This window comes from Pongo pygmaeus, chromosome 20 (genome assembly GCF_028885625.2).
Source record: "Pongo pygmaeus isolate AG05252 chromosome 20, NHGRI_mPonPyg2-v2.0_pri, whole genome shotgun sequence".
In the NCBI taxonomy this organism is placed as follows: Eukaryota; Metazoa; Chordata; class Mammalia; order Primates; family Hominidae; genus Pongo; species Pongo pygmaeus.
The window spans coordinates 58133296-58160545 of record NC_072393.2 but is presented as its reverse complement, the minus strand read 5'-3'; the positions used below and the strand labels follow the sequence as shown (position 1 = coordinate 58160545).

Sequence of the window (27250 nt, the reverse complement as noted above, 5' to 3'; positions counted from 1 at the left end):
CAAGTAGTTAGGATTACAGGCATGCGCCGCCATGCTCAGCTAATTTTTGTATTTTAGTAGAGATGGGGTTTCACTATGTTGGCCAAGATGGTCTCGATCTCCTGACCTCGTGATCCGGCCACCTCAGTCTCCCAAAGTGCTGGCATTACAGGTATGAGCCACCATGCCCAGCCAGTTTTGCTTTTTAATATTTAGCAATATGATCCATTTAAATTCAACTTTGTATATAGGGTAAGGGTTAATTTAAAGTTCAGCCTATGGTTACCCAGTTGATTCAACAGTATTGAAAACACTGTCCTCTTTCCATTAAATTGATTTTGAACATTTGTAAAAATCAGTTGCCTGTTCTTGTGTCCATTTCTTGACTCTATTCTGTTGATGTGCGTGTCTATCACTCCAGTAATAATCTACAGTCACTCCCATCAGAAATAACATAATATGCTCTATGAGGTAAAACAGCTATGCTACCTCATATAAAATGTTCAAAGCCAGAACTTGGACTTTGGGAAATGTCCCATATCCCTCTCCGGAAGCCCGCCTCCCAGCCTCTTGGTGTTCGTAGAGATGGCGAAGGATGGGGTTGCAGCACCAGAATTCCAGAATCGGAAGTAGGTTCTGATATGTGTTCAGCCTTTGGCAGCTGCTACTGTAGCCTTGAGAGCCTGATGCTGCATGTGAATCAGGATGGGGAGCTTGTGGGGACCATGAAGTGGAAATGCATGTGAACGTCCGTGTTCAGGGGTTTTATTTCAGTTTAGTCACCGAGGAATATGGGTGTGAGAAAGGGACCCTTGGGATGTCGAAGGTTAAGGCTTAGTTTTAAGAGTTTAATGACTGAGGGTCCCATGGACAGAGCTTGAGGTCTATATGTTCACTCTTCATGAGTCTCAGTAATTGAAAACTGGATGGAAAATGTGTCTCAGTGAATGCTGTTTTTTGCTCAGATTTGCAATTTAATATGGGGCTCAGATACAGAGAAGCCCAAGCTAGGAAGAGGAGTGGCGTGAATGAAAGGTCTAGGGGGAGGAGTGTCAAAGGAGTTCCTCTGTGGTAAGTTTTAAATTGAATTTGAAGGCAATTTTATTTAGGGGAAGACGGGGCTTGTCTGTGTTTGAGAATGTAATGAGGCTGGAGGCTTTGAGGTGTGCAGTTGAAGGTTAGTGGTTGCTTTGAGACTAACTGGATGCTGGAAACACTTCCTGTCAGTATTTCAAGTCCAAATCTGTCCTGAAGGTTTCTATTTAAAAACGTTGTCTTCCTACATCCACTATTCTCATTGTACCCATAAAAATCAGAGTAATTCAGGGTGACGAAGTGGTGTCTTTACTGAGGAGCCTTGCTCTGTCGCTCAGGCTGGGGTGCAGTGGCGCGATCTCCGCTTACTGCAACCTCCGCCTCCCGGATTCAAGCGATTCTCCTGCCTCAGGCTCCCGAGTAGCTGGGATTACAGGTGCGCGCCACCGCGTCCGGGTAATTTTTGTATTTTTAGTAGAGACTGGTTTCGCCTTGTTGGCCAGGCTGGTCTGGAACTCCTGACCTAAGATGATCCGCCTGCCTCGGCCTCCCAAAGAGCTGGGATTACAGGTGTGAGCCACCATGCTCCACTTCACTTTCTTAAATGTTGTGTTTAGAAGCACAAACTTAAAAAAAAATTAAGTCCACTTTATTAATTTTATTTCGTTTTATGGGTCATCCTTTACTCTCAGAATTAACTCACGTCCATGAAGATTATCTCCCTTTTTCTTCTCCAAGTTTTATACTTTTATCTCTTAAACTTAGATCTATGATCTATTTTGAGTTAACTTTTGTGTATGGTTTGAGGGTCTTAACTTATTTTTCTGCATGTGGATATCCAATTATCCCAGTGCCGCTTGTTGAAAAAGACTATCCTTATTGGGCTTGGCACTTTTGTCAAAAAGCTCTTAACAATGTTTTTATACTCTCAATTCTGATTCTGCTCTTCCCATTGGCACCTTTACTAAAAGTGGCCTTTCTAGGAGGCCCAGTTCCTTTAGTCTGTCATGGCCAGGCTCACATTGTAACTCATTCTCGAAATCTCTTTTCTCTCCTCTCTTCTCCTCTTTTCTCTTTTCTCTGCTTTTCTCCTCTTTTCTCTTCCTCCTCCTCTTCCTTTTCCTCCTCCGTCTTCTGCTTTTTTGTAAATAATAATTATTATTTTGAGGCCAGGCGTGGTGGCTCACGCCTGTAATCCCAGCACTTTGGGAGGCCGAGACAGGCAGATCACGAGTCAGGAGATCGAGACCATCTTGGCCAACATGGTGAAACCCAGTCTCTACTAAAAATACAAAAATTAGCTGGGCGTGGAGGCGCGTGCCTGTAGTCCCAGCTACTTGGGAGGCTAAGGCAGGAGAATCGCTTGAACCGGGGAGGCAGAGGTCGCAGTGAGCCCAGATCTCGACACTGCACTCCAGCCTGGCGACAGAGCAAGACTCCGTCTCAAAAAAAAATTACAATTTTTTTCTTTCTTCACCACCACCGCCCCCCCCCCCCCGAATATCTGCTATTTTTCTGTTCTTAAAAACCGCTTCCTGCAAGCTATTTTTCGCCAGACGCTTTCCCGTGGGTGTCTGCCTACCTGATGTGTTGTTGCCTTTTCCCTTTCTACCTGACCTGTTACCTTTTCCATTTCCAATTCATTCTCTGGGATACCTACACCTGGCTGCACTGTTACTTGTCTTTTTCAAAACTTTTTTTTTTTAATTTAACAAAGTGGATGGCAAAGCGCTAAAGGCAATTTAGCTGGCCCCATATTTGCCTGATAAAGCCTGAGTCTCTGAAAATCTTCCCCCTTTCGCAAGACTTTAAGTGCCAGGAAACGAGGCGATTTCAGTGACTTCTCATCTTTCCTGGCCGCTGGCTCAAAAACCCGCCACTGCCTTCTGTGCGTCCGATTTTCAAACATGGTTGCCGTCAGGAGCCACGGCTATGGGCGCGGCCATTTTACAGAGTAGGAAAGGCCGTAAATGCGGTTGTCCTTGCTCTTTTAAACATTTTAGGTTCTACTCGGCCGCCGTAGGTGGACCATAAACCCGTGCGAGGACTCCAGAAGTAGGAGCAGTTTACGGAAGTGTAACATTGAGGCCCTCTTTGTGGATCTGGAGAAAATAGAGGTCAGTGTGTGGTTTTGTCCCGGAAAGTTTTTTGTCCCAGTTCAGGTTTTGTCTCAGTGGAAGGTTTGGGAGATCTGAGGACGTGGTGTATCCTGGACCGCCTAGTTTTTGGCAGGAAGACTGGGGAGCGTCGGGGTGTAGGCATTTGGGAGGTACCTGGTGGGAGTCTGTGATCCCCCTGTCTGTGGTCCGCGTGCCTTTGGTGTGAGTACAATGACTAACGGTCTGTAGTGATCAACGACCGTGTCCTAACTGTCAAAGTATGGATCACTCTGCTTGTAAAGGATGGAGCTGGAGATTAGGATCGATGCGGCGTCTGCTTTGGGTTCCGGATTTAATTTGGGACTCAGTGATGTTGGAGTCTGGGAGGATGTCCATCGCTGGAGAGTGTCTGGTCCGTGGTTCGGATGAGTAAGAGGCATGGGGCCAGTGTCTGTGGTACAAAGGCTTGTGAGGGCTGAAGCTTTCGAGACTTTGGAGCCCTGGGTCCTGGGTTGAGGTTCGAACCTCGGTTACTGGGGCAAAAGGCGACACAGCCCCCAGCATTAGTTCGAAACCATATATCTACTCTTCTGATCCTTGGGGTGGCTATTTACAGATCGGGGGGTCAAGTTCAGTCATACCCTCCGATTATATATTGTCTATGGCTGCAAAGGCAGCGGTTGAGTTGTGACAGAGACCTCGTGGGCGGCAAAATCGAAAATGTTGCCAACCTCTGCATTCACTTCTTTTATTTTTTATTTATTTTTTATTTTTTGAGACGGAGTTTCACTTTTGTCTTCCAGGCTGGAGTGCAATGGCGCGATCTTGGCTCACTGCAATCTCCGCCTCCCGGGTTCAAGCGATTCTCCTGCCTCAGCCTCCTGAGTAGCTGGGATTACAGGCGTGCGCCATCACGCCCGGCTAGTTTTTGTATTTTTAGTAGAGACAGGGTTTTACCACGTTGGGCAGGTTTGTCTCGAACTCCTGACCTCAGGTGATCCGCCCGCCTTGGCCTTCCAAAGTGCTGGGATTACAGGCGTGAGCCACCGCGCCCGGCCTTCACTTCTTAATATATAGTGACTGTTTCTTGCCCGCCTTATATTCACACTTTCTTAACAGAATCTCCATTTCGTGAAGTATTCATCCCTGTGGCAAGGTGACCCAAATCCCAGTTTCTTAGTAAGGCCTGGTTGGTCTTAGCCAATCTTGCTGGTTCCAATTGCCATTGCTAGTGATAGGTTTGACATGGAAATGAGCTTAGGCGTATGGTGCAATTCTAGCCAACTGTGTGTGCGAAAATCTGCCTGGGAGTTTCTGAGGGAGCATTTTCTTTTTTAAATATGTAATTTCTTGTATCTCTTTTTCCATGTTCGTGATGATATTGCCTGAAAATAACCTTAATTTTCTGTCTTACTTTGTAATGCTTATAATTCATTCTTATCTTAATGCATTGGCTCAACTTTCCAATACAAAGTAGGAAAATAGGATGTTAGTGGACGTTCTTGTTTGGTTGCCCACCTATAAAATTCACCCGTTGTGTTGTCTGGAGTTAACACCTTTCCTTGAGGTAAACTGTTTGGTATGGTTGATCTCTTCCTTTACTTTGTTAATTCTTCTAGATTTATATATTTTAAATGTACAATTTATCATGGCAGCGATATATGTATAAGCAGTCATTGCCCAGGTCAAAAAATAGAATATGGTCAGCACACCAGTGGCGTTCTGTGAGCCTTTTTCCATCCTCACACCGTAAAGTATTTTAGGCTTTTCTTTATATAATTAATCATTGTTTATCATTGTAGTTAATACAGTTTTGCCTATTTTAAACTCTGTATATCAGTGGAATTGTACATCATTCTTTTTTTGTGTCAGCCTTCTTCTACTCATTATTGGTGAGGGTCTCTCCTGTTGCATCTGAGTATATTTTCTTTGCTCAATGACAAGGATCAGGCAAATTTACGTAAATATTTTAGGGCTTGCAGGCTACATATGGTCTCTTGCATATGCTAATTTGCTTTTTGTTTTACAGTCTTTCAAAAATGTAAAAAGCATTCTTGCAGGCTGGGCCAAAGGTATAATAGGTTTTCTATCACATTCCATTATGTAAAATATAGCAGTTTTTTCTATTATTAATTACATTTGTATTATCTAAAGCTTATATTATTAAGAATAATGCATCTATGAAAATTTGTGTAAATGTCTTTTGGTTCATATGTGCTCTCATATGGGGGAGGCAGAGATTTATACCTAGATGTGCACCTCAGAGTAAAATTGCTGCTTCATAGGGTGTGTATAACCTCAGTCTAAATAGATGTCAAACTGTTTTCTAAAGTGGTTGTACCACTTACATACAGTTCCCCTAGCAGAATGTAGTTTGCTTTATAGGGTGCTTTATGTGGCCTGTTTAAAATATCTGACCATACCCTAATAACATTGAGAGATTCTCCTATATTAATGTTCTTTAAAGCTTTATTGATATGTTTCTACCATTGAAATTGACAGTCGATTCTAAAATGGTTTTTGTGTATGTTGTGAGGGGGGTTTTAACTTTCTGTCCCCATCCCCAGTACCATTTATTGATTTTTTTTTTTTTTTTTTTTTTTGATAGAGTCTTGCTCTTGTCGTCCAGGCTGGAGTGTAGTGGCGTGATCTTGGCTCAACTGCAACCTCCGCCTTCTGGGCTCAAGTGATTCTTGTGCCATGGCCTCCCGAGTAGCTGGAATTACCAGTAGGTGCCACCTTGCCTGGCTAATTTTTGTATTTTTAGTAGAGATGGGGTTTCACCATGATGGCCAGGCTGGTCTCGAACTCTGGCTCAAGTGGTCCACCTGCCTGAAGGGGGCCTGCCCCTCCACACCTGTGGGTATTTTTCACAAGGTGGAATGAGAGACTGAGAAAAGAAATAAGACACAGAGAGAAAGTATAGAGGAAGAAAAGTGGGCCCAGGGGACTGGTGTTCAGTATATGGAGGACCCGCACCGGCACTGGTCTCTGAGTTTTCTTAGTATTTATTGATTACTATTTTTACCATCTTGGTGAGGGGGATGTGGCAGCACTATAGGGTAATGGTGGGGAGAGGGTCAGTAGGAAAACATGTGAGTAAAGGACTCTGTGTTATAAATAAGTTTAAGGAAAGGTGCTGTGGCTTGATGTGTACGTAGGCCAGATTTATGTTTGACTTTACACAAACATCTTAGTGTAGTAAAGAGTAGTATTGCCACCAGTATGTCTCACCTTTAGTCATAAGGTGGTTTTCTCCTATCTTAGTAAATAGAATGTATTAGAATGTATGATTGGGCTTTATACCGGGACATTCCATTCCCAGGGAGGAGCAGGAGACAGATGGCTTTCTCTTATTTTAACTGTAAAGAGGCCTTCCTCTTTCACTAATCCTCCTCAGCACAGACCCTTTATGGGTGTTGGGCTGGGGGATAGTCGATAGTCAGGTTTTTCCCTTCCCATGAGACCATATCTCAGGCTGTCTCAGTGGGAGGAAACCTTGGACAATACCCAGGTTTTTTTGGTAGAGGTCCTGTGGCTTTCCGCAATGCATTGTGTCCCTGGGTACTCGAGACTGGAGAATGGCGATGACTTTTACCAAGCATACTGCCTGCAAACATATTTCTAACAAAGCACACCCTGCACAGCCCTAAATCCATTAAACCTTGAGTCAATATAGCACATGTTTCTGGGAGCACAGGGTTGGAGCTAGGGTTGCAGATTAACAGTATCTCAAGGCAGAAGAATTTTTTTTCGTACAGATTAAAATGGAGTTTCTTATGTCTTCCTCTTTCTATATAGACACAGTAACAGTCTGATCTCTCTCTTTCCCCTACACCTTCCTCAGCCTCCCAAAGTGCTAGGATTACAGGCGTGAGCCACGGCGCTCTCAGTTCCATTTATTGAAAAGACCGCTTTTATCTACTTCCCTGTAGTGCTATCATTGTCATTGAGTCTCTATATGTGCTTAATTCTGCTTATAAGGATTTTATTCTGTTCCTTTGTCCTATTTGCCTATTACTGTACTAATATTGTGCCGTCCTAATTAAAGTAGCTTTATAAGTCCTCATAACTGATATGGCAAGTCTTCTAAGTTTTTTTTCAAACTTTAAAAAAAAGTTTATAGCTATTTAAACTTTTCATTATCAGTTTGGGATTGTGACTGTGATTTCACTGAATCTGTAGATTTGGGAGACTTGACATTTTTAAATGCTTTGTTTTCCAACCCATCTTTATAGTACATCTTTGCATTTATTTAAAACTGTTAAAATTTATCTCAGATTTAATTTTAAAAATATATCGAGTTCTTGTAAATGATATCTTTTATGTCAACCTGAAAGAGGAAACTGCACAAAATACAATTTTAAAGAGTTTACTTGAGCCAAATTGAGGACAGCTGCCTGGGAAAATACTTTCAGGTTGCCTTGGTAAGTGCTCTGTTAGGATTTTCTTAGAAACAGGTTTTAAAGGCAAAAGGGAACAAACCGTGAGCTGACATAAAGTTGTTTGGCAAGAATTCTCATTGGTTTACAGAAATAATATCAATTAACAATTGGCTATACATTGTTAACTATGGGGTTTTATGAGTTATGATGTCCAGTGAATGGCATTTTATGGCTACTCGGTGTGAGTTAGTCTTGAGCCTACATAGCAAGTGGCTTTAAGAGATAATTATTTAGCTTCGGGGGAAATGAGATGTGACTATTGTCACATTAAATTTTTGTTAGTTTTTAATTTTTTCTTTTTTTTTTTCAGGGGAACCCCTATCAGAAAGACTGCTGTCACATTTTAATGCCTCTCTAGACCTGATAACTTGAAGGGAGTCACATTCCTCAGATAAAAGATTCATTTCTTTCTCATTTATAAATCTTATTTTGTTTGTTGATGGTCTGTTCGTTCTGTCAGTTACTAGGAGAGGTCTGTTAAAGTCTTTTAGTCTGAATTTTCTATTTCTTGTTTTTGGTTCTATTTTTTGCTGTATACATTTCAAGACTGTTGTTAGGGGTATACATATGGCGTATTTCTATGAATGAAGAGCCAAATTGCACCTCTTTTCAGTGAGCATTGTTTCTCTTTCTCTCTGATAATTCTTTAGGATTTCTGGTCAGTTTTGTCTGAGATATAGTTATAACATATTATCTTTGGTTACTCTCTCTGTGGCATATTGTCTCCAACCTTTTATTCTCAAACTTCCCATATCATTTTGGTTCAGACATATCAACTGTAATAACCGCATGTGGGGAGGCCGAGGCGGGTGTATCATGAGGTCAGGAGTTCAAGGCCAGCCTGACCAAGATGGTGAAATCCCATCTCTACTAAAAATACAGAAATTAGCCAGGCGTGGTGGCGGGCTGTAACCCACATGGACCTATGGGACTGAACAAATGGGGGCGAACGCGGGAATAAAGACAAGAGACAAAAGAGTATATTTGGAAGAAGGGGTCAGGGAGCACCTTGCCTCTAGTGGACAAGGGCCCTGAGCTTTACACAGCCCTCTGTATTTATTAGGCACAAGAGATAGGAGGGTGGGGGGTGGAAGAAGGGGTCAGCTTCTCAGTTCAGAGTAGCCTTGCAAGACTGCATTCTCTAGATGTCACAGTAGATAACCTCTAGATAACCTCGGTGCCAGGGAGTGATTGCCTCCAGCAAACCTTCTGTCGGCAGGAGCAGTGGTGAGTTTGCTCACATCTTGTATTCATAATAAACAGTTTGCTGTTTGATCATATAGCCTCCAGTGGAATGCTGAGTTGGTCATTTCCCACGGGGCTTCATGTCCCACGGGGCTTCGGCTGCCTGCATATCCCCCTGTTTATGAATTAATTGAAAGAATGTAAGGCTGGGCTGGGCAGCTCTCATTCTCCAATTGGCGGTCCATCCGATTTTACAGACTATAAACAGAAGACAGAGACAAAACAACATTATTCCAAGAACTACATATAAGATGTTAATGTGGTGCCTTAGATAGGTCCAAGGGTTAAGGCTCTCCAGGCCTTCCTGGAATTCGGTCCAGTCTTCTAAAGAAGGCTGAAATTCTTGAGTTTGCCTATTTAAATCAAGAATTTTGTTTTGTAATTCACCAATATCACAGATGATGTTGGATATGAAAGCTCCCTGCAAATGGGCTTTCACAAGGTCCCACAGATACTCACTTTGGTTATATTCTGAGTTAGTTACGCAAATATGGGTGTGATTAAAATGACAGCGCAATTGCTGCTGCAACTGCAAGCTTTGTACTTGTTCCCCTAACCACAGAACCGTGGATTTTAACATTGCCACTTCAGTTTGTAACTCAGTGTTAATTTTATTCTGAAGTAGCCTCGCTTGGTCAGCTGTGCATGTCCAGTTCTCTACCTACCGGGCTGTTTGAATAGAATTATGCAGAGTTACAGAAGATATCACAACAGAAGCTATTAGTTTGACCAAGGAAACAATAGCAAAAATTATGCCTAAGGCTCTACGGACACAGTGAGTAAGCTGAGTTAGAAGAAGTTTTACAAAATGCAAAGCAGGTGTGGTAGCCCAAGGCTCAGACAGATTAACAGGAATCCATAGCCCAGGGATGCAACCAAAAATATCAAAGTAGACATATTATGTGTTCACAATGTGCTATGATTAATGCAGTGATATAACTGGCAAGATTTACAGGTCAATTGGGTGTTGTTTACCTGAAGCTGGTCCTTCTTAGCTGCCAAAAAGGCATAAGGATTAAAAACACAAACTGTAAATTGAGTGGTGCTATTCTTTACAAATGCAACATTAAGACTTTGTTGCTTACTATTGCTATTATTAGATAGTGTTCCAATCCAGATGTTGCCATTCATAAATGGGAGTGCCGCCTTCCATATAGTTTCTTGAATTGGTCCTTTCCTCCCCAGATAATGCAACTGAGGAAGAGGTGGGCTAAAGCCTGCTCCATGCCAAGCAATCTGAGCAGCAGACTGGGATTGGATTCTGGTGTTGTGTAAAGAAGAAGCATTAAAAGCTTGCCACCAATGCCAGTGAAGTTTGTGCCATGATTTCTGACTTTCACCTTTTCCATCTAATTGACCTTTAGGTTCCCAATCCACAATGTCTCCAGTTGACATATATTGTTTACTAGCCAGTGGATCAAGACACTGGGTCCACGGAGTGGGGTAGGAACTATTGAATGGAATCCATTCTGTATAATCAGCACAGTTAGGGTGATTGGACTGGGAATGGTTGGTTAGCACACCAGTTACATTAATAGAACCAAGACTTAATAAGTACATAATTTTTCCATAGTGACTCAACCATGTTTGAGCTTGAATTGTAAGACAGCTATGGCTGAGCGATGTCTTTGTGGTGATACACAAAGGGAGTCCTTCCAGTGGAGCGGTATAATTAATGACATTGTTCTGAGAGTCTGACTGTTCTATGTCAGAGGGAGTGAGGGGTCCTGGAGCCCACTCTCCCTGATCGTGATAAATCTCAGGAGGAGTGAGCTCCAAAGTATAGGCCATACTGCTGGGGGATTGGGAACATATGCCCAATATGTTTTTGCCTGTGCACAGGGAAAACGTGGCGCACAGGACATTATGGCTAAGATGGCCAAGAACGTGGAATCAGGGGTTTTTGCCTGTCCCTGACACTCCAGTAGTTTCTCAGCTTCATGCGTGGTTTTCTTGAGTTGTCCCCAGGTTATGGGGGTTGATGTCATCGTGACTCTGGTTGGCCTTCTCTCCATCTTTGCACTCAGGCTCAGCTGACTCATAGCTTGTACAGGAGGGACCGGGCCCATGGTTGGCCACCGTGTGTTTCTCCAGTCTCCCATTCCGTGGTCGCACGCACCTTGAGGGCACCCACACGGCTTGTCCATCTCCTGTAAACACACAAGCATACCCTCTTCCCCAGGTCAGTAAATCCACCGGGCCTTTCCATTGTCCTCCTGCTGGGGATTTCCATAACACTTTCAGGTAAACTGCTTTTTTCCTCTAACACTTGCCAATGTCTTTCTGCTGGAGTCTTAACCATCCATACCAGGAGTCAGAAAATTTAAAGTAAATAAGGCTAAATGTAGTTTTGATTGAGGTGGTAGTTGGCCTCTTATACCCCCTTTTTGTCCTTTCAACATGCATTGTAATGTTTGATGTGCCCATCGTATAGATATTACTGACACATCAGCCCCCGTATCCATAAACCCATAAAATTTCTTTCCTTTAATTTGTACTACACAGGTAGGTCTATTAGAGGCTATGGGTTGGGAAAGATAGATTTCCCGTGTAGTTGTGCTCCCAAACCCTTTATTTCCTTGTTTCTCTTTTCATGGGGAAGGGTGTAATTCACAGGGAATAAGCAATAATGGAGCAATATATTCTCCCAGTTCAAAAACCCAAAGATCTTGTGACATTAAAACTACCTGAATTTCTCCTTCATAATCAGAGTCAGTCACTTCTGGGACTACAGTGATGCCTTGCAAGTTAAGGCAGCTTTTACCTAAAATTAGTCCTGTGTACCCTGTCAGTAAAGGTCCCCAAATACCCAAATAGGTTTGTCTCCCCTAACTAATGTGATTCTTTCTCTGGTGGGTAGATCTAATCCTGCACTTCCTGGTGTTCCTGGGTTGAGGGAATCAATGTGCCTCCAGGAACCCATCCCTGAAGTGGGGTTGTGGTCTGCACTGGGAATGCCCTCATTGTTCGAGGGGTCTGGGTCCAGGCCCCCATCTCGTTTACCGACGGGGTGCCATTCTGATGAAATTTTGAGCAGCACTGGGTAGCCCAGTGATTTCCTTTGTTACGGCGAGTACAGAGTCCTGGTGTTTTTTCTGCTAGGGAGTGAACTGCATTGTAATATCCTTTCTGTCCTGAGATCTGGCGGCATTCCTTTTTTAAATGTCCAGTTTTTCCACAATTATAACATTTTCCCATTTTAGGGTTTGACCCTTGGCTCCTTTTAGATTAGTTAGCTGCTAAATTAGCCATTGCTTATGCTAACTTTGCAGATTGATGAAGCTCAGTTCCTACATCCTGACAAGCTCTGAGAAAATTTCCCAAGCTTTTTGTACACCTCACTGGTGGCAGTGCACATTTACAATACACGTTTGCATTCTCAAAAGCCAAAGTTAAGGTTAGCATTTCTGCAGCAACAGTATGAGGAATCTGACGCTTCACTGCCTCTTGTAATCTTGTAAGAAATTGTGCATAGGGTTCCTGCGACCCTTGCATGATATGTAAAAAGGACTGTACTGGGACTCCCTCTTCAGGATTGTGGCCCAGGCGTGTTTAGCGGCCTGTGCACACTGCTGATAAGCAGCATCTGGGAGTGCCATTTGACGTTCTACGTCTGAATAAGGGCCACGACCTAACAGCATATCCTCTGTCATGTCTCCGTATCCAGCAACACGATTCTGTTTAGCCTGGTCTGCATACATTTCTTGCCAATTTAAATTCCATGTCAGATATGCACTAGCGGACAAGCAAGTTCGCGCCAAGTGTCTCACATCGAAGGGTAAAAAACGCATAGCACCAAACACAGATTCTAGCAATCCTAAGGTCAATGGGCTCTTTATGCCATTATTTACCACTCTCGCTTTTAATTCCTTCAACAACTTATACTCTAGTGGGGTGTGTTCATGAATAACCTGCTGTGGATTATTTGGATCAGGCCTTATGGAAATAGGAAAAGCACAATGTCCTAAGGGCTCTCCAGCTATGGCAGCAGAGCATTAAATTCTTTGTATTAGGGTTTCTATTTCTGCCACCGAAGGAGGCAGTACAGATGATTCTACAACTGAAGGAGGCGGTATAGGCCAATTTTTATCCTCCCTCTCCTGTTTTTTATTTTTAATTGGAGCTGTGGGTGGGTCAACAGATTCTTTCAGATCTTTAGATTCAGCTTGCTGTCCTGCTGAATAATAATGAGATAATGGCAGAAGTACAGTACGAACTAAACTCCAAGTGGAGAAAACAGAAGAATCAACTTTAAGACCTTTTTGATGAGCCTGTTTTAATCCTTCTCCTGCTGTATCCCAATTTCCACATCAAGAGTGCCTGCTTGTGGAAACCATGGGTTATGTGTAATAACCTTTTGTGGCTTTTGCAGGAGGTTACTGTCTGCGAATTAACCTGAGCTCCAGACTGTCTCAACAGAACTTTAAGCAACTGCACATAATGTTTTTCTTCAAGAGACAAATTCTTTCCCTTGTTACCCTGATTCAGAAAACTTCCCAGGACTTCTTTAAAGCAGCGCTCCCAGTACCTCTTTAGGGCACTGACCTTATATATGCTGCCAGCAGACTCTTCCCAGGGTCCCTGTTCACCTTGTCCATTTCAGTTCCTCTGCTCCAGCAGACCTTCTTCATTCACGTCCTTGAAGTCCCATGTTCAGATGCTGCTCGTTGGGCGTCCTTGGAGTCCCTGTTCTGGGTTGCCATTTGTAACCTGCACAGACCTAGGTGGACTAAACTAAGAGGGTTGAACGTGGGAACAAAGATGAGACAAAAGAGTATATTTGGAAGAAGGGGTCAGGGGGCACTTTGCCTCTAGAGGACAAGGGCCCTGAGCTTTACACAGCCCTTCATATTTATTAGGCAAAAAAGACAGTGAGAAAGGGGGAGGTGGAAGAAGGGGTCAGCTGCTCAGTCCAGAGTAGTCTTGCAAGACTGCATTTTCTAGATGTTGCAGTAGATAACAGCGCCAGGGAGTGATTGCCTCCAGCAAACCTTCTGTCAGCTGGAGCAGTCATGAATTTGCTGACATCCTGTATTCATGATAAACAGTTTGCTGTTTGATCTATAGCCTCCAGTGGAATGCTGAGTTGGTCACATCACACGGGCCTTCGGCTCCCTGCAGCAGGTGCCTGTAAACCCAGCTACTCAGAAGGCTAAGGCAGAGAATTGCTTGAACCTGGGAGGCTGAGGTCACAGTGAGCCGAGATTGCACCATTGCACTCCAGCCTGGGCGACAGAGTGAGACTCTATCTCAAAAATTAAAATAAAATAAACCCCAGATGTTATTGGATTTTAATTTTTAATCATTCTGACAGTTTTGAGGTATTTATATTTAATGTAATTAACTGGAATCCATTCTCTGTTTTTACTTAGCATAAAATAGTTAATGTAATGTAATTTTCTTAGTACATTTTATTTTAAAACAGCTATGTAAATGCATTGTATTTGCTCTTTTTGTTCTCTGTTTTTGATTCTCTTCTTTTGGATGAATTTCTTATTATTACATTTCCCCCTTTTGTTGGCATTGAACGTACGTACTTTAAAACAATTACTAGTTTGTGGTTTTTTTTTTTTTTTTTTTTTTTTTTTTAGACAGTTTCGCTCTTTTTGCCCAGACTGGAGTGCAATGGCACAGTCTTGTCTCACTGCAACTTCCATCTCCCGGGTTCAAGCAATTCTGCCTCAGCTTCCGGAATAACTGTATTTTTATAGAGATAGGGTTTCACCATGTTGGCCAGGCTGGTCTTGAACTCCTAATGTCAGGTGATCTGCCCGCCTCGGCATCGGAAAATGCTGGGATTACAGGTGTGAGCCACTCTGCCTGGACTTACTGGTGTTAATTGTAACTAGAGATTACACGTAGTGTGCAACCTTTGTCATATTCTTCTGCTAATTAGCACTTTTCCATTCTACAGAAACCTTAGAGCACGTCAACTTTATTTACCACCTAATTTATCCAGTAAATTATTGTGTATTTTAGCCTTTTATGTATTTAAAACCTCCTAAAATATTGTCAGTACTGTTTTTATGACAATGCTTATGATTTGCCCAGTACATTGGCTTTTAAACCGAAGTACATGTCCTCACAGGGTGTATGTACAAAGACTTTTCAAGAGGTGTGGGAGCACACATGATTTAAAGGAAAACAAAGACCAGGTCCTCTCCTTGCTGATTGTCTCTTTTCTAAAACTAATCTGCCTAAGAGTTCACCATCTCCTGAGGCATGGTGCTGTGGTGGGTCTCATTTCCTACATGCCTTCACAGTCCTTCCCCGGAAACGTCCCAGAGGAAAGGCATACCTCCACCACATTAAGGATCCTAGACATTATTGGCCACAGGTATAAAATCCTGTGGGGCTCCAAACAAAGGTATAGTTAACTATATTGGGGGCATTGCTTTAAGATGAGTGCCTAGGAGCAGTGACGGTATCTGGGCCTAGAAAAAATGTACCACTTACATTGAATTTGCTCTTCAACCCACAGGTTCTGACTCCTCAGGAGCAAAAAACATAACCTGAAGAGGGAGGAAGTGGATTTGGGGTTCACCATTTCTAGGGGCACACTTGATTGAAGACTGAGACTTCTGAAGAGAAGGCCAGAAGATACAAAGACAGACCATCCCAGTTGAATGCTGTCTTCCAAGAACAGAAGAAAATGATCCAGGCCCAGGTAACTGACTTTTGGTTTGTTTTATTCTTTCCTTTGTTCCATAATAGATTTGTAGAAGCCTATAAACATCAATTTCACTAATATAAAAAGTATAAATTTCAAAAAGCAGGATCTGGAGAGAAATAAGCTTAGTATTTAAACTCAATATCATGCAAAATAGTAGGATAAGGAATATAACGTTCATAGCATTAACACTAAACTAAGAATTTTGTGACACTGTGCATGGCTGGAGGATCCTGTGGGTTATATTAGCTGTCAGCTTGCATCTAATATCTCTGACAGGCAATATCACAAGAAAATCATAATTTACATGGTATGTCCTGTTTTTGAAGATAAAACAGATTACTTCCTGGGGGTTGCCATTATTTCATGGCACTTTGGTCTCAGGAAATTTCTTCAGTGGTTCTTCCTAGAGTTGATGTGGTGGATTGTGTCCAGATCGTAAATTCAGATGCAGGTTTCCTGTAGCTGTTTCTTGAAGGACTCCTTATATACTGCTATGGACTAGACTAAGCAAACTCAGTAAACACAGAGACCAACACAAATTAATTTCAGCCTTGTGGCAGTCTGGATTTAACTTGGAATAAAATCTAGACATCCTAGGAATATGGCAGGATTCCAAGACTTTCAAATGGTTCTCAATGAACAGATAGCCGAACTGGTGTTTGAATATGGATTTGGAGACAGGGAGTTGAAATTGATATTGTCTGGACAGGACTTGGATTGGAGTTTACAGATTTCCTTTAGACTTTCACCTTGTAGAAAATGCCAAGTTCTTATTGTACAGTAAATAATTGAACTTATGCAAAGGGAGTTTTGGCCTTTGTCTTCAAGCTAATGGAGGGTGAGCTCTGGGCTTCTGGAATGTCTTGCTAATGGTAGTGTCTTTGTTTGCTTGGGTCCTTTGGCCATTGGACAGCCTAAAAATATGATCTATGATAGATTTGTGATCTATGATAGGTCAGAAACTTCCAGAAAAACTAGATGCTAAAACCTGACTTCTGGGAGGCTGTGGACCTAAGATCAGCCACATAGGTCATCTGTGATTGTGTCCCAGTAAAATAAGAAAGTGCACATATCAAAAAATAAGTTTCAACTTGGCGTGGTGGCTCATGGAGGCCGAGGTGGGTGGATCACGAGGTCTGGAGATCGAGACCATCCTGGCTAACACGGTGAAACCCCGTCTCTACTAAAAATACAAAAAATTGGTTGGGTGTAGTGGCAGGTGCCTGTAGTCCCAGCTACTCGGGAGGCTGAGAAAGGAGAATGGCATGAACCCGGGAGGCGGAAATTGCAGTGAGCCGAAATGGTGCCACTGCACTCCAGCCTGGATGACGCAGCGAGACTCCGGCTCAAAAAAAAAAAAAAAGTTTCTGGCTGAGTGCAGTGGCTTATGCCTACTTTGGGAGGCTTAGGCAGGAGGATTCCTTGAGCCCAGGAGTTTGAGACTAGCCTGGGCAACCTAGTGAGACCTTGTCTATATTTAATAAAATTGAAGAAAAGAAAGAAAGAAAAAGTTTTCATATATTTTCTTCCTAATCCACTTCTGTAAATGGTTGGTAATATTTACTTCCTGTCACTGTATCTGTTTGTGGATCTGTGTCTATATATGTATTAATAAAAGCATGAGTATATATGAATCTGTAGATATAAACATATACATCCATTATGATATACACATATATATATTTTACATGATAGAATCATATTTCAAAGAACATAGCAGCCAACTTGAAGGGACTCTTCATTGGCCTAAGATGCTACACTTTGAGCATCCAAAGACTAATGATTGCAAATGATTGAAGAACATTAATTATATAAAATTCCATCAGTTTATAGCTATACTTGAAAAAATGCATTTGTCACCATTGGGGGTTAGGAGAGAATCAAGTATTTAATCTGAAAAATGATAAAAGATCATAAACATGTTTTGTGTGTGTGTGTGTGTGGGGGGCGGGGGTGGGTTGACTATGAGTTTATTTTTTACTTTCACTTTTCTGCTTTTTTCTTTCTTCCTTTCTTCTTCTTTTTTTTTTTAAATTGAGATGGGGTCTTGTCGTGTTGCCCAGGCTGCTCTTGAACTCCTGGGCTCAAGCGATCCTCCTGCCTTGGCCTCCCAAAGTGCTGGGATTACAGGCATAAGCCACTGTGCCTGGCCCTCTTGGTAATTTTGTATTACTGACCCTCACTCTGTTCCTTGGCTGTAAATTCCCACTTGCTTATGCTGTATTTGGAGTTAAGACTATTCACCCTCTACCACTGCAAAATCCCATTACATTTGTCTATATACCTATCATAATGGCCCTGAATAAAGTCTTCCTTACTGTGCTTTAACAATTCTCATTGAATAATTTTTAAAAACATGTATAGCTTAATTAAGGAGGTGAGATTCCAACGCCTTTGCCATATTCTTCTGAAAAGAGATAAGTCATTAGGCCAGTCCATGCTCAAGGAGAGGGTGTAGAGCACCCAATTCTGTCCCTGTTTGGGCACCACTTGTAACCCACGGACCTAGGGGGACTGAACACAGGGGGGCGAACACAGGAATAAAAGACAAGAGACAAAAGAGTATATTTGGAAGAAGGGGTCGGGGGTACCTTGCCTCTAGTGGACAAGGGCCCTGAGCTTTACACAGCCCTCCGTATTTATTAGGCAAAAGAGATAGTTGGGGGGGTGGTGCAGTGGAAGTAGGAGTAAGCTGCTCAGTCCAGAGGAGGCTTCCAAGACTACATTCTCTAAATGTTGCAGTAGATAGCGCCAGGGAGTGATTGCCTCCAGAAAACCTTCTGTCGGCAGGAGCAGTTGTGAGTTTGCTTATGTCCTGCATTCATGATAAAGAGTTTGCTGTTTGATCATATAGCCTCCAGTGGAATGCTGAGTTGGTCACGTCCCACGGACCTTTGGCTCCCTGTAAGTGGGAACTACATAAAGGGGTGAACACTGGGAGGATGGAGTTCATTGAGCCATCGAATCTGCCTGCCATGGATCTGTCATGTAGTAAATTATTTTTGAGTGTGGATTGAGGTAGGACTCTCACTTTACTTTTTTCCAAATAGATAGCTATCTCACATAAATAATTTAGAATGGGTAAACCAACCAGGATTAAGTACTTGTATCATCTGCCAAGTGTGTTCACTGGCCTCTTTAATAAAATGAGTATAGAGTGTACCTTCTGCTGTTCCCTGGGTCTTCAATGACTCAATTTCCCACCCAGCAGTATCCTTTAAAGCCATCCTGCATCCTGAGACAGGAGATTGACAATTCATTGATAAGCAGTCTTAATTGTCACTATTACAGGGCTGTAGGTCCTTTGCCAGCCATGCCTTTCAGTCCTAAATGGTCTTCAGGGTTGGGCTGTGTTGTCCAAGAGCTGAGGACCTTACATTTATTGTTCCAATATTTATTGGCTATAATGATTTCTGTGGCGCAGTCAGCTGTCAGAAAATTTTGTCTGCTTTGTAGGTAACCTGTCATTGGTCTCTGGATGCTTTTATAGTCTCCCCTTTGTATCTGGTGTAATTTAGTTTCAATCTGTTGTGTCTACGTGTAGACTTCTTGCTTGAAAACTTGTTGGATTTCTTGAGTTTGAATTTTGGAGTGTTTAATCAGTTCTGAAAAATTTTCAGTTGCAGATCTTTGGATACTGTTTCTCCATTACTTCATTTTCTCCTTCTCCTTGAGAAATTATCAAACTCAAGGAGAAGGTCACAGGAACCCTCAGTTTATAATTAGTCCATCAGAAAAATAGGAGGCCTGGATTTGTGATATATTGTTGGCCCTCCATATCCATGGCTTCCACATCCATGGATTCAACCAACTGAGGATTGAAAATATATATATTTTAAGCATCTGAACTGAGCACATACAGACTTTTTTTAATGTCATAATTCCCTAAACAATGCAGTATAACAACTGTTAACCTAGCATTTACATTGTATTAGATATTATAAGTAATCTAAAGATAATTTAAAGTATATGGGGCTGGGCACGGTAGCTCACTCCTGTAACTCCAGCACTTTGGGAGGCTGAGGTGGGTGGATTGTCTGAGGTCAGGAGTTTGAGACCAGCCTGGCCAACATAGTGAAACCCCGTCTCTACTAAAAATACAAAAAATTAGCTGGTTGTGGTGGCAGGCACCTGTAATCCTAGCTACTCAGGAGGCTGAGGCAGGAGAATCGCTTGAACCTGGGAGGCGGAGGTTGCAGTGAGCCAAGATTGTACCATTGCACTCCAGCCTGGGAAACAGGAGCAAAACTCCATCTCAAAAAAAAATCAGCCAGGTGTAGTGGCACATGCCTGTAGTCCCAGCTACTTGGGATGCTGAGGCAAAAGAATTGCCTGCTCCTGGGAGGCGGAGGTTGCAGTGAGCCGAGATTACGCCACTGCACCCTAGCCTAGGAGAGAGAGTGAGTCTCCATTTCAAAAAAAAAGAAAAGTATATGGGAGGATGTGCATGGGTTACATGCAAATCTGCAAGTACTATTCCATTTTATTTTATTTTATTAGAGACAGAGTCTTGCTCTGTTGCTTAGGCTGCAGTGCAGTAGCATGGTCATAACTCAGTGTAGTCTCTAACTCCTAGGCTCAAATGAGCCTCCTGCCTCAGCCTCCCAAGTAGCTGGGACCACAGGCACTCACCACTGTGCCTAGCTAATTTTTTAATTTTTTGTACAGATGGGATCTCATGTTGCCCAGGCTGGTCTTGAACTCCTGGGCTCAAGTGACCCTCCTGCCTTGGCCTCCCAAAGTGCTGGGATTACAGGTGTGATCTACTGTGCCTGACCAATACTGTGCCATTTTATATCAGACACCTCAGTATCCTCAGGAGGTCCTGGAATCAATACCCTACAGATACTAAAGGATGGCTGTATATATGTCTTTCATCTGCATGTATATAAAATAAATATATGTACATATATTCATATATATTTACATATATAAAATATATAAATATGTTGTTTTTAGGTTAGCAAGATTTAACTTCTACACTTTATAGAAACTTCCAATTGGGTGAATGGAGGATGATTGAATATACAATTACAGAATATTATATTAGGACTTTACTTCTTCCACATTGTATTAAAAAAAAAGCTATTTGGTATATGCACACAGCCTGTAGAGTGGAAATGAGCAGAAAAACTTTAGCATTTCTTCCACATCATCAAAAAGACATCACTTTATTAAACAGGACTGTTATTACAGGAATCCATAACACTGGAGGATGTGGCTGTGGACTTCACTTGGGAGGAGTGGCAACTCCTGGGTGCTGCTCAGAAGGACCTGTACCGGGACGTGATGTTGGAGAACTACAGCAACCTGGTGGCAGTGGGTGAGGACAGCTGCCCTGTGTCACTCAGAGGGTGCCCAGTCAGTGGCTTTCCTTTCTCAGATGCCTACCTCTTTGGAATGCCTGCAGTACTCTGAAGTGGTAGATTCTCAGATCCTTCTCTTGCTCCCACACAAGATGGTGTAATCTACCCTCTTGTGAGAGAAAAACCTTGATGTTACAGATATGAAACTAAACTTTCATAGTTTCAGATAAGAAACTAAATTTTACATATTTTAAGAAACTCAAGTTTCTTAAAATGTAACATTCTTCCTTCTTGACATTGCCAGCCCAATTTGATATGCCTAAGTCCTCTATCATTTCCCATGAACAGGGTATCAAGCCAGCAAACCGGATGCACTCTTCAAGTTGGAACAAGGAGAACAACCGTGGACAACTGAAGATGGAATCCACAGTGGAGCCTGTTCAGGTGAGAGAACCCACAAGGCAGAAGGCTATGCAAGTCACATTCTAGTCAGTCAGAGAATGCAACACAGCTGTGAAGGGGGTTTGAGGATATGTAAACAGTTCCTCTACTCATCTGTCTCCCAGTGTGAGACCTGTTATTCTTTGTAGGAATTGAGTTAAAACAACAACAACAACAACAAAAAAAAAAACTCTTTATCTCCTCAGAGATCTGATTATTTTATCTACATATTTTTTGTTTGCCTGCATAATTTTCTTCTTCCTCGGGTTTCAAATATTTCCCTTCTTCATGTCGTTCCACCTCTCTTGTTACAAAATTCCACCTTCCAGGCCTCTTTCCACAGAGGAAACTTTGAAGTCCTCACTGTTTTCGGACTCCCACCCCTTTATGCCCCTTGGCTAATGCTGATCTCCCCTCCTAAAACCTCCCCTGTGTTGGATGTGGCTTCCTCAGGGTAAACTGGGCTTTTACTGTGCCTTGGCTTCCTTTGCTTCTCTTTTTCCTTATTCTTAGGTTCTCCAAAGGCCCCGTTTTCCATTTTCTCATCTGTGCCCTTCACTCTTCAAAGTTTCCTTCATTCTAGTAAGTTAAACTCCTTCCGCTCCCTGGAGGAGAGTCCCAAACTGACATCTGCCTGTTGTTATCTAACACAGATTTTAGTTCTGTGTAATTTACTTCATGGCAACTCTCTCCTGAGTTCCTAGTAACTGCAAGGGACTAGAATCAGCTTTCCTCCAAGAAAACCGTTAAGTTTCGATTCTCGTTTGTTCCTGTACATCCTGAATCTCGGCCATCTGGGCATTACCTGCCTGAAGAGCTCTCTTCTTTAAAGGTCTCTGCTAGTCATGATGAATCTCTAAGTAAAAAAGTCATTTTTTTTAACATCCTTCATTCTCAACTCCCGCCTACTTCCGTTTGGTTCCTTTCTGTATTTAATAATTTGCTTTTGTTTTTTTCTCCATCGTATTCTGATGACACCAAGTCCCAGTAAACCATGTTACCTGTCAAATTTCTCGTTTCTCGTTATATCTGTGATATAATACCATGTTGCTCACAAAGAGATTTCCATCCTCTTTCCCAAACCCTCCCTGGTGTGTTCCACACATATGATTACTTCCCTAACTCATTCCCTTAAAAATTATTCATTATTATTATTTATTTTTATTAATTTATTTTTTTTTAAGACAGAGTCTTGCTCTGTGCCCAGGCTGGAGTGCAACGGTGAGAACTTGGCTCACCGCAACCTCCGCCTCCTGGGTTCAAGCGATTTTTGTGCCTATCCCCACTAGCACCATACCTGGCACATGGTGATCATTCAGTAAGAGTATGTGGAATAAATAAATCTGTTCTTTGGATGAAATGGGCCTCCAACCTCTGGTCTGCTGGTCACAGTGAATTGCTTGTATTTTAAGGTCTGTTTTGCAAGGCACATTTAGAAAGCAGCCAAATCTGTCTTTATTATTAGTGATCTAACCTTGTTTTTATGCTAACTGCTTTCACCTTTTAGTTTGTTTATACTATTATTTTTTGCCAATGTGCAAGGAACATTAAACATGGAGTTTTATTTACACTCAGGTCATAGGGTTATTACTAAGAGACACCTCACATCAAGGCATTAAAAAAAAGAATGCTTTGGGGCCGGGCGCAGCGGCTCACACCTGTAATCCCAGAACTTTGGGAGACCAAAGTGGGCAGATCACCTGAGGTCGGGAGTTTGAGATCAGCCTGGCTAACATGGTGAAACCCCATCTCTACTAAATTTACAAAATTAGCTGGGTATGGTGGTGCATGCCTGTAATCCCAGCTACTCAGGAGGCTTAGGCAGGAGAATCGCTTGAACTCAGGAGGTGGAGGTTGCAGTGAGCCGGGATCGTGTCACTGCACTCCAGCCTGGGCGACAGAGTGAGACTTCATCCCCCCAAAACAAAAAAAACAAAAACAAAAAATACTTTGGCCATGAGCCGGGATTGTGCCACTGCACTCCAGCCTGGGCGACAGAGTGAGACTCCATCTCCCAAAAACAAAACAAAACAAAAAATACTTTGGCCGAGCGCGATGGCTTATCTGAGGTCAGGAGTTCGAGACCATCCTGGCCAACATGGTGAAACCCCGTCTGTACTAAAACTACAAAAATTAGCCGGGCATGGTAGCAGGCACCTGTAATCCTAGCAACTTGGGAGGCTGAGGCAGGAGAATTGCTTGAACCCGGGAAGCAGAGGTTGCAGTGAGCTGAGATCGCAGCATTACACTCCAGCCTGGACAATGGAGCGAAACTCCATCTTAAAAAAAAAAAAAAAACAAATTTTCACCCCAAATCAAAATGATAGAAATCTTTGTTCTTTTCTTTCTAGACATGTGGAAAGTTGATCATGTGCTGGAGCACTTGCAGAGTGAAAGCCTGGTGAACAGAAGGAAACAATGTCATGAACATGATGCATTTGAAAATATTGTTCATTGCAGCAAAAGTCAGTTTCTGTTAGGGCAAAATCATGATATATTTGACTTACATGGAAAAAGTTTGAAATCCAATTTAGTTAACCAGAGCAAAGTCTATGAAATAAAGAACTCTGTTGAGTTTACTGGAAATGGGGACTCCTTTCTTCATGCTAACCATGAACGAGTTCATACTGCAATTAAATTCCCTGCAAGTCAAAAACTCATCAGCACTAAGTCCCAATTCATCAGTCCCAAGCATCAGAAAACACGAAAATTAGAGAAGCATCATGTGTGCAGTGAATGTGGGAAAGCTTTCATCAAGAAGTCTTGGCTAACTGATCACCAGGTAATGCATACAGGAGAGAAACCCCACAGATGTAGTCTATGTGAGAAAGCCTTCTCCAGAAAGTTCATGCTCACTGAACATCAGCGAACTCATACAGGAGAAAAACCTTATGAATGCCCTGAATGTGGCAAAGCCTTTCTCAAGAAATCACGGCTCAACATACATCAGAAAACACATACTGGAGAGAAACCCTATATATGCAGTGAATGTGGAAAAGGCTTCATCCAGAAAGGAAATCTCATTGTACATCAGCGAATTCATACAGGTGAGAAACCTTATATATGCAATGAATGTGGAAAAGGCTTCATTCAGAAGACTTGTCTCATAGCACATCAGAGATTTCACACAGGAAAGACGCCCTTTGTGTGCAGTGAATGTGGAAAATCCTGTTCTCAGAAATCAGGTCTCATTAAACATCAAAGAATTCACACAGGAGAGAAACCCTTTGAATGTAGTGAATGTGGGAAAGCCTTTAGCACAAAGCAAAAGCTCATTGTCCATCAAAGGACTCATACAGGAGAGAGACCCTATGGCTGCAACGAGTGTGGGAAAGCGTTTGCGTATATGTCGTGTCTGGTTAAGCATAAGAGAATACACACAAGGGAGAAACAAGAGGCAGCCAGGGTGGAAAATCCTCCTGCAGAGAGGCACAGCTCATTACACACCAGTGATGTCATGCAGGAGAAAAACTCTGCTAACGGGGTGACTACACAAGTGCCTTCTGTGGCCCCTCAGACATCATTAAACATCAGCGGCCTCCTTGCTAACAGGAACGTAGTCCTTGTGGGACAGCCAGTGGTCAGATGTGCAGCCTCAGGAGATAACAGAGGATTTGCACAGGACAGAAACCTTGTGAATGCAGTGAATGTGGTTGTGCCTTCTGTGATCAATTATGTCTTATTTTATGTTACAGAAAACCCATAGGAAGAAAACTCAGATCTATGTGGAAAAGGGTTGAGCAAAAATTTGTAGTTCATTATGTGGCCGAAAAGCACACACTGAGAGAAAATGTATAAGGCTGAGATAGCCTGATAAACTCATCCTATTTAAATGTATGCTGTGATACACAGGCAAAATCTGATGTTAACCTAAGCACATACACAGCAGTTGCTCGATTGTCTCAATTAAATGAGTAAAGGAAGCCCAAGTACTTTTAAGTGGAGGAAATGAAGTACTGTGAATTTTTAAAAGAGATGAGATAATTGGTGTTGGGAGTGTTGCAGTAAAGCTTCATAAGGGGCGGTTGGTGGGAAAGGGCTGATACTGGAATGGTGGAATGTGGGACACATATGTGTCAATTCAGTTTCCTTAGATCAGTGTGGAGGGTTAATTGAAAACCAGGACCATAAACTTTCAGAACTTTGTATTACGCAGAGGGATCTGTGAAACTAGTCAATTTGTTTCATTAAACAAATATTTTAAAATTATTTCCTTTGTACCTTGTCCTGTTCCAGGAGCTGAGGTCAAAGAAGAAAAAGTCTGTGGTCTCCTGGAGAGTTTGTGGGGTTAATTTTAAGTGGTATCATTACACTCAGGTAATCTAGTCAGGGGATGCAAATATCTACATTAGGTGAAATGGACATGGAGTAACTGTGTCCAGGCGACATGATAATTTATTGTTCAAGGAGTTGCAGAAGGACTGCTGTTAATGGTACTTAAGCACCTTAGTACAAAAAGGAGGGCTTTTTGTTTGTTTTTGCCCGTGTCTTATCTCTCCAAGAGATTACAAATTCCCTGTTAAGTTTTGTGGCTACTTAAATTTTAGAATTAAAGAAACTGAACACAAAATTTAAAAATTCAGTTCCCTCACTGCTCAAGAGCTGTATATGTGAGTAGCGGCTACTAAACTGGACAGCAGAGTGAACAGAACTTTCAGACAATGGGGACTCTTTGTCGTCATTTCCAACATCCCAGAAAGTTATGCTGGAGAGGCTGCTTTGCATGATCTAATATTTCCCAACACATAGAAAAACAAAAACTAATTATGTATTGATTTGGAGAGAGAATGATTTGGAAAGATAAGTGTATTTTGTCAATGAAGGGAATGACAGTTGTAAAGAATAGAATTGTCACTCACAACTTTTGTGTGATTAGAGAGACTTAGCCAAATATAAAAGGGGCAGAGCAGAAAAGGAAAAGGACCCTTAGAATAAGTAGAACACAAAGGAGGAGGAAAATCTTAGTCTCTGAGAATGGATGAGACTGTAACAGATGGGAGGAGATGAGTTTCTTTTGGGACGTCTTAGAGACGACCCTTTTATTTGTCCATAAGACCTATCACCTGCTAGAGTTACCATTTCAGAGATCTCAGCTTCTCTGTGACCTGCTGAACTGAGACGTGATTTTTCTTTTTCTTTTTTTTTTTTTTTTTGAGACATGATTTATCTTCATCATTCTTCTCACTTTTCTGGAAGTAGGTCTCTTGGCCTTGTTTATCCAGTTTTTTAACCTTCATCCCATATGGATACACTGTCCAAGTTACAGTAAGTGCTGCTCATAGGAAAATAAAGGGAAATTTGCTTTGTTGTGGCTAGGTCAGAATTCAACAGAAATCCTGGGTTACTAGGTAACATTTTTTTTGAGATGGAGCCTTGCTCTGTCACCCAGGATGGAATGCAGTGGCACGAACTCAGCTCACTGCAACCTTCGCCTCCCGGGTTCAAGCGATTCTCCTGCCTTAGCCTCCCGAGTAGCTGGGATTACAGGTGCCTGCCACCACGCCCAGCTAATTTTTTGTATTTGTAGTAGTGATGGAGTTTCACCATGTTGGCCAGGCTGGTCTCAAACTCCTGACCTCGTGATTCACCCACTTCGGCCTCCGAAATGCTGGGATTACAGGCATGAGCCACTGCGCCTGGCCACTAAATAACTTTTATGTAGCATCACTGTGCAAGGCACTGTTTTAGATACAGTAGGATGGATCGATGAACAATACAGGCAAAGGAATAACCTTTATAAACCTTACCATTGAGTGAGGCAGAGAAACAGATTGTACGATGTTAGGAAGGAGAAAAAGACTAGTAGTGGATACTAATGCATAGGTAGTGATGGGGGCTTTTAAAAATATATTTTTTTTTTCTCCAGGGGAAGGCTTTTCTGGATGTAATTTGAGCCAAGACCTAAGTGTACTGAGGAGAGCCTGTTACAGCATTTGTAAGCACAGAATACTCCAGGAGTGTTTGTAATTGTTGTCTGTGAGCTTCTTGCCCCAAGTTTCTCAGAAATTTAAAAGGATGCAAATCCCT

The 27250-nt window shown here is 42.2% G+C and overlaps 1 protein-coding gene across 13 annotated transcripts; it reads left to right on the top strand.

The window, feature by feature from the left end:
• Positions 1 to 3013: 3013 nt before the first annotated feature.
• Positions 3014 to 25430, top strand: ZNF350 (zinc finger protein 350). 13 transcript variants are annotated; one of them, XM_063657345.1, is made up of 8 exons: positions 3034 to 3131; positions 3917 to 4269; positions 5722 to 5841; positions 7869 to 8785; positions 15285 to 15470; positions 20673 to 20799; positions 21131 to 21226; positions 23575 to 25430. In XM_063657345.1, exons 5-8 carry the CDS (start codon positions 15456 to 15458, stop codon positions 24927 to 24929), a joined length of 1593 nt encoding a protein of 530 aa, XP_063513415.1. In that variant the 5' UTR covers positions 3034 to 3131; positions 3917 to 4269; positions 5722 to 5841; positions 7869 to 8785; positions 15285 to 15455; the 3' UTR covers positions 24930 to 25430. The 13 variants fall into 13 exon arrangements, with proteins under 13 accessions (XP_063513412.1, XP_054317972.1, XP_063513415.1 ...); XM_063657344.1 differs by lacking the exon at positions 7869 to 8785 and adding an exon at positions 5143 to 5185; XM_063657343.1 differs by lacking the exon at positions 7869 to 8785 and having other exon boundaries at positions 3917 to 4082.
• Positions 25431 to 27250: the final 1820 nt, after the last annotated feature.

Coding starts and splice junctions, on each gene's coding strand:
- ZNF350 (XM_063657342.1), top strand. Junction 20,800..21,130: donor CAGCAACCTGGTGGCAGTGG/GTGAGGACAGCT, acceptor TCCCATGAACAG/GGTATCAAGCCAGCAAACCG. Junction 21,227..23,574: donor CCACAGTGGAGCCTGTTCAG/GTGAGAGAACCC, acceptor TTTTCTTTCTAG/ACATGTGGAAAGTTGATCAT.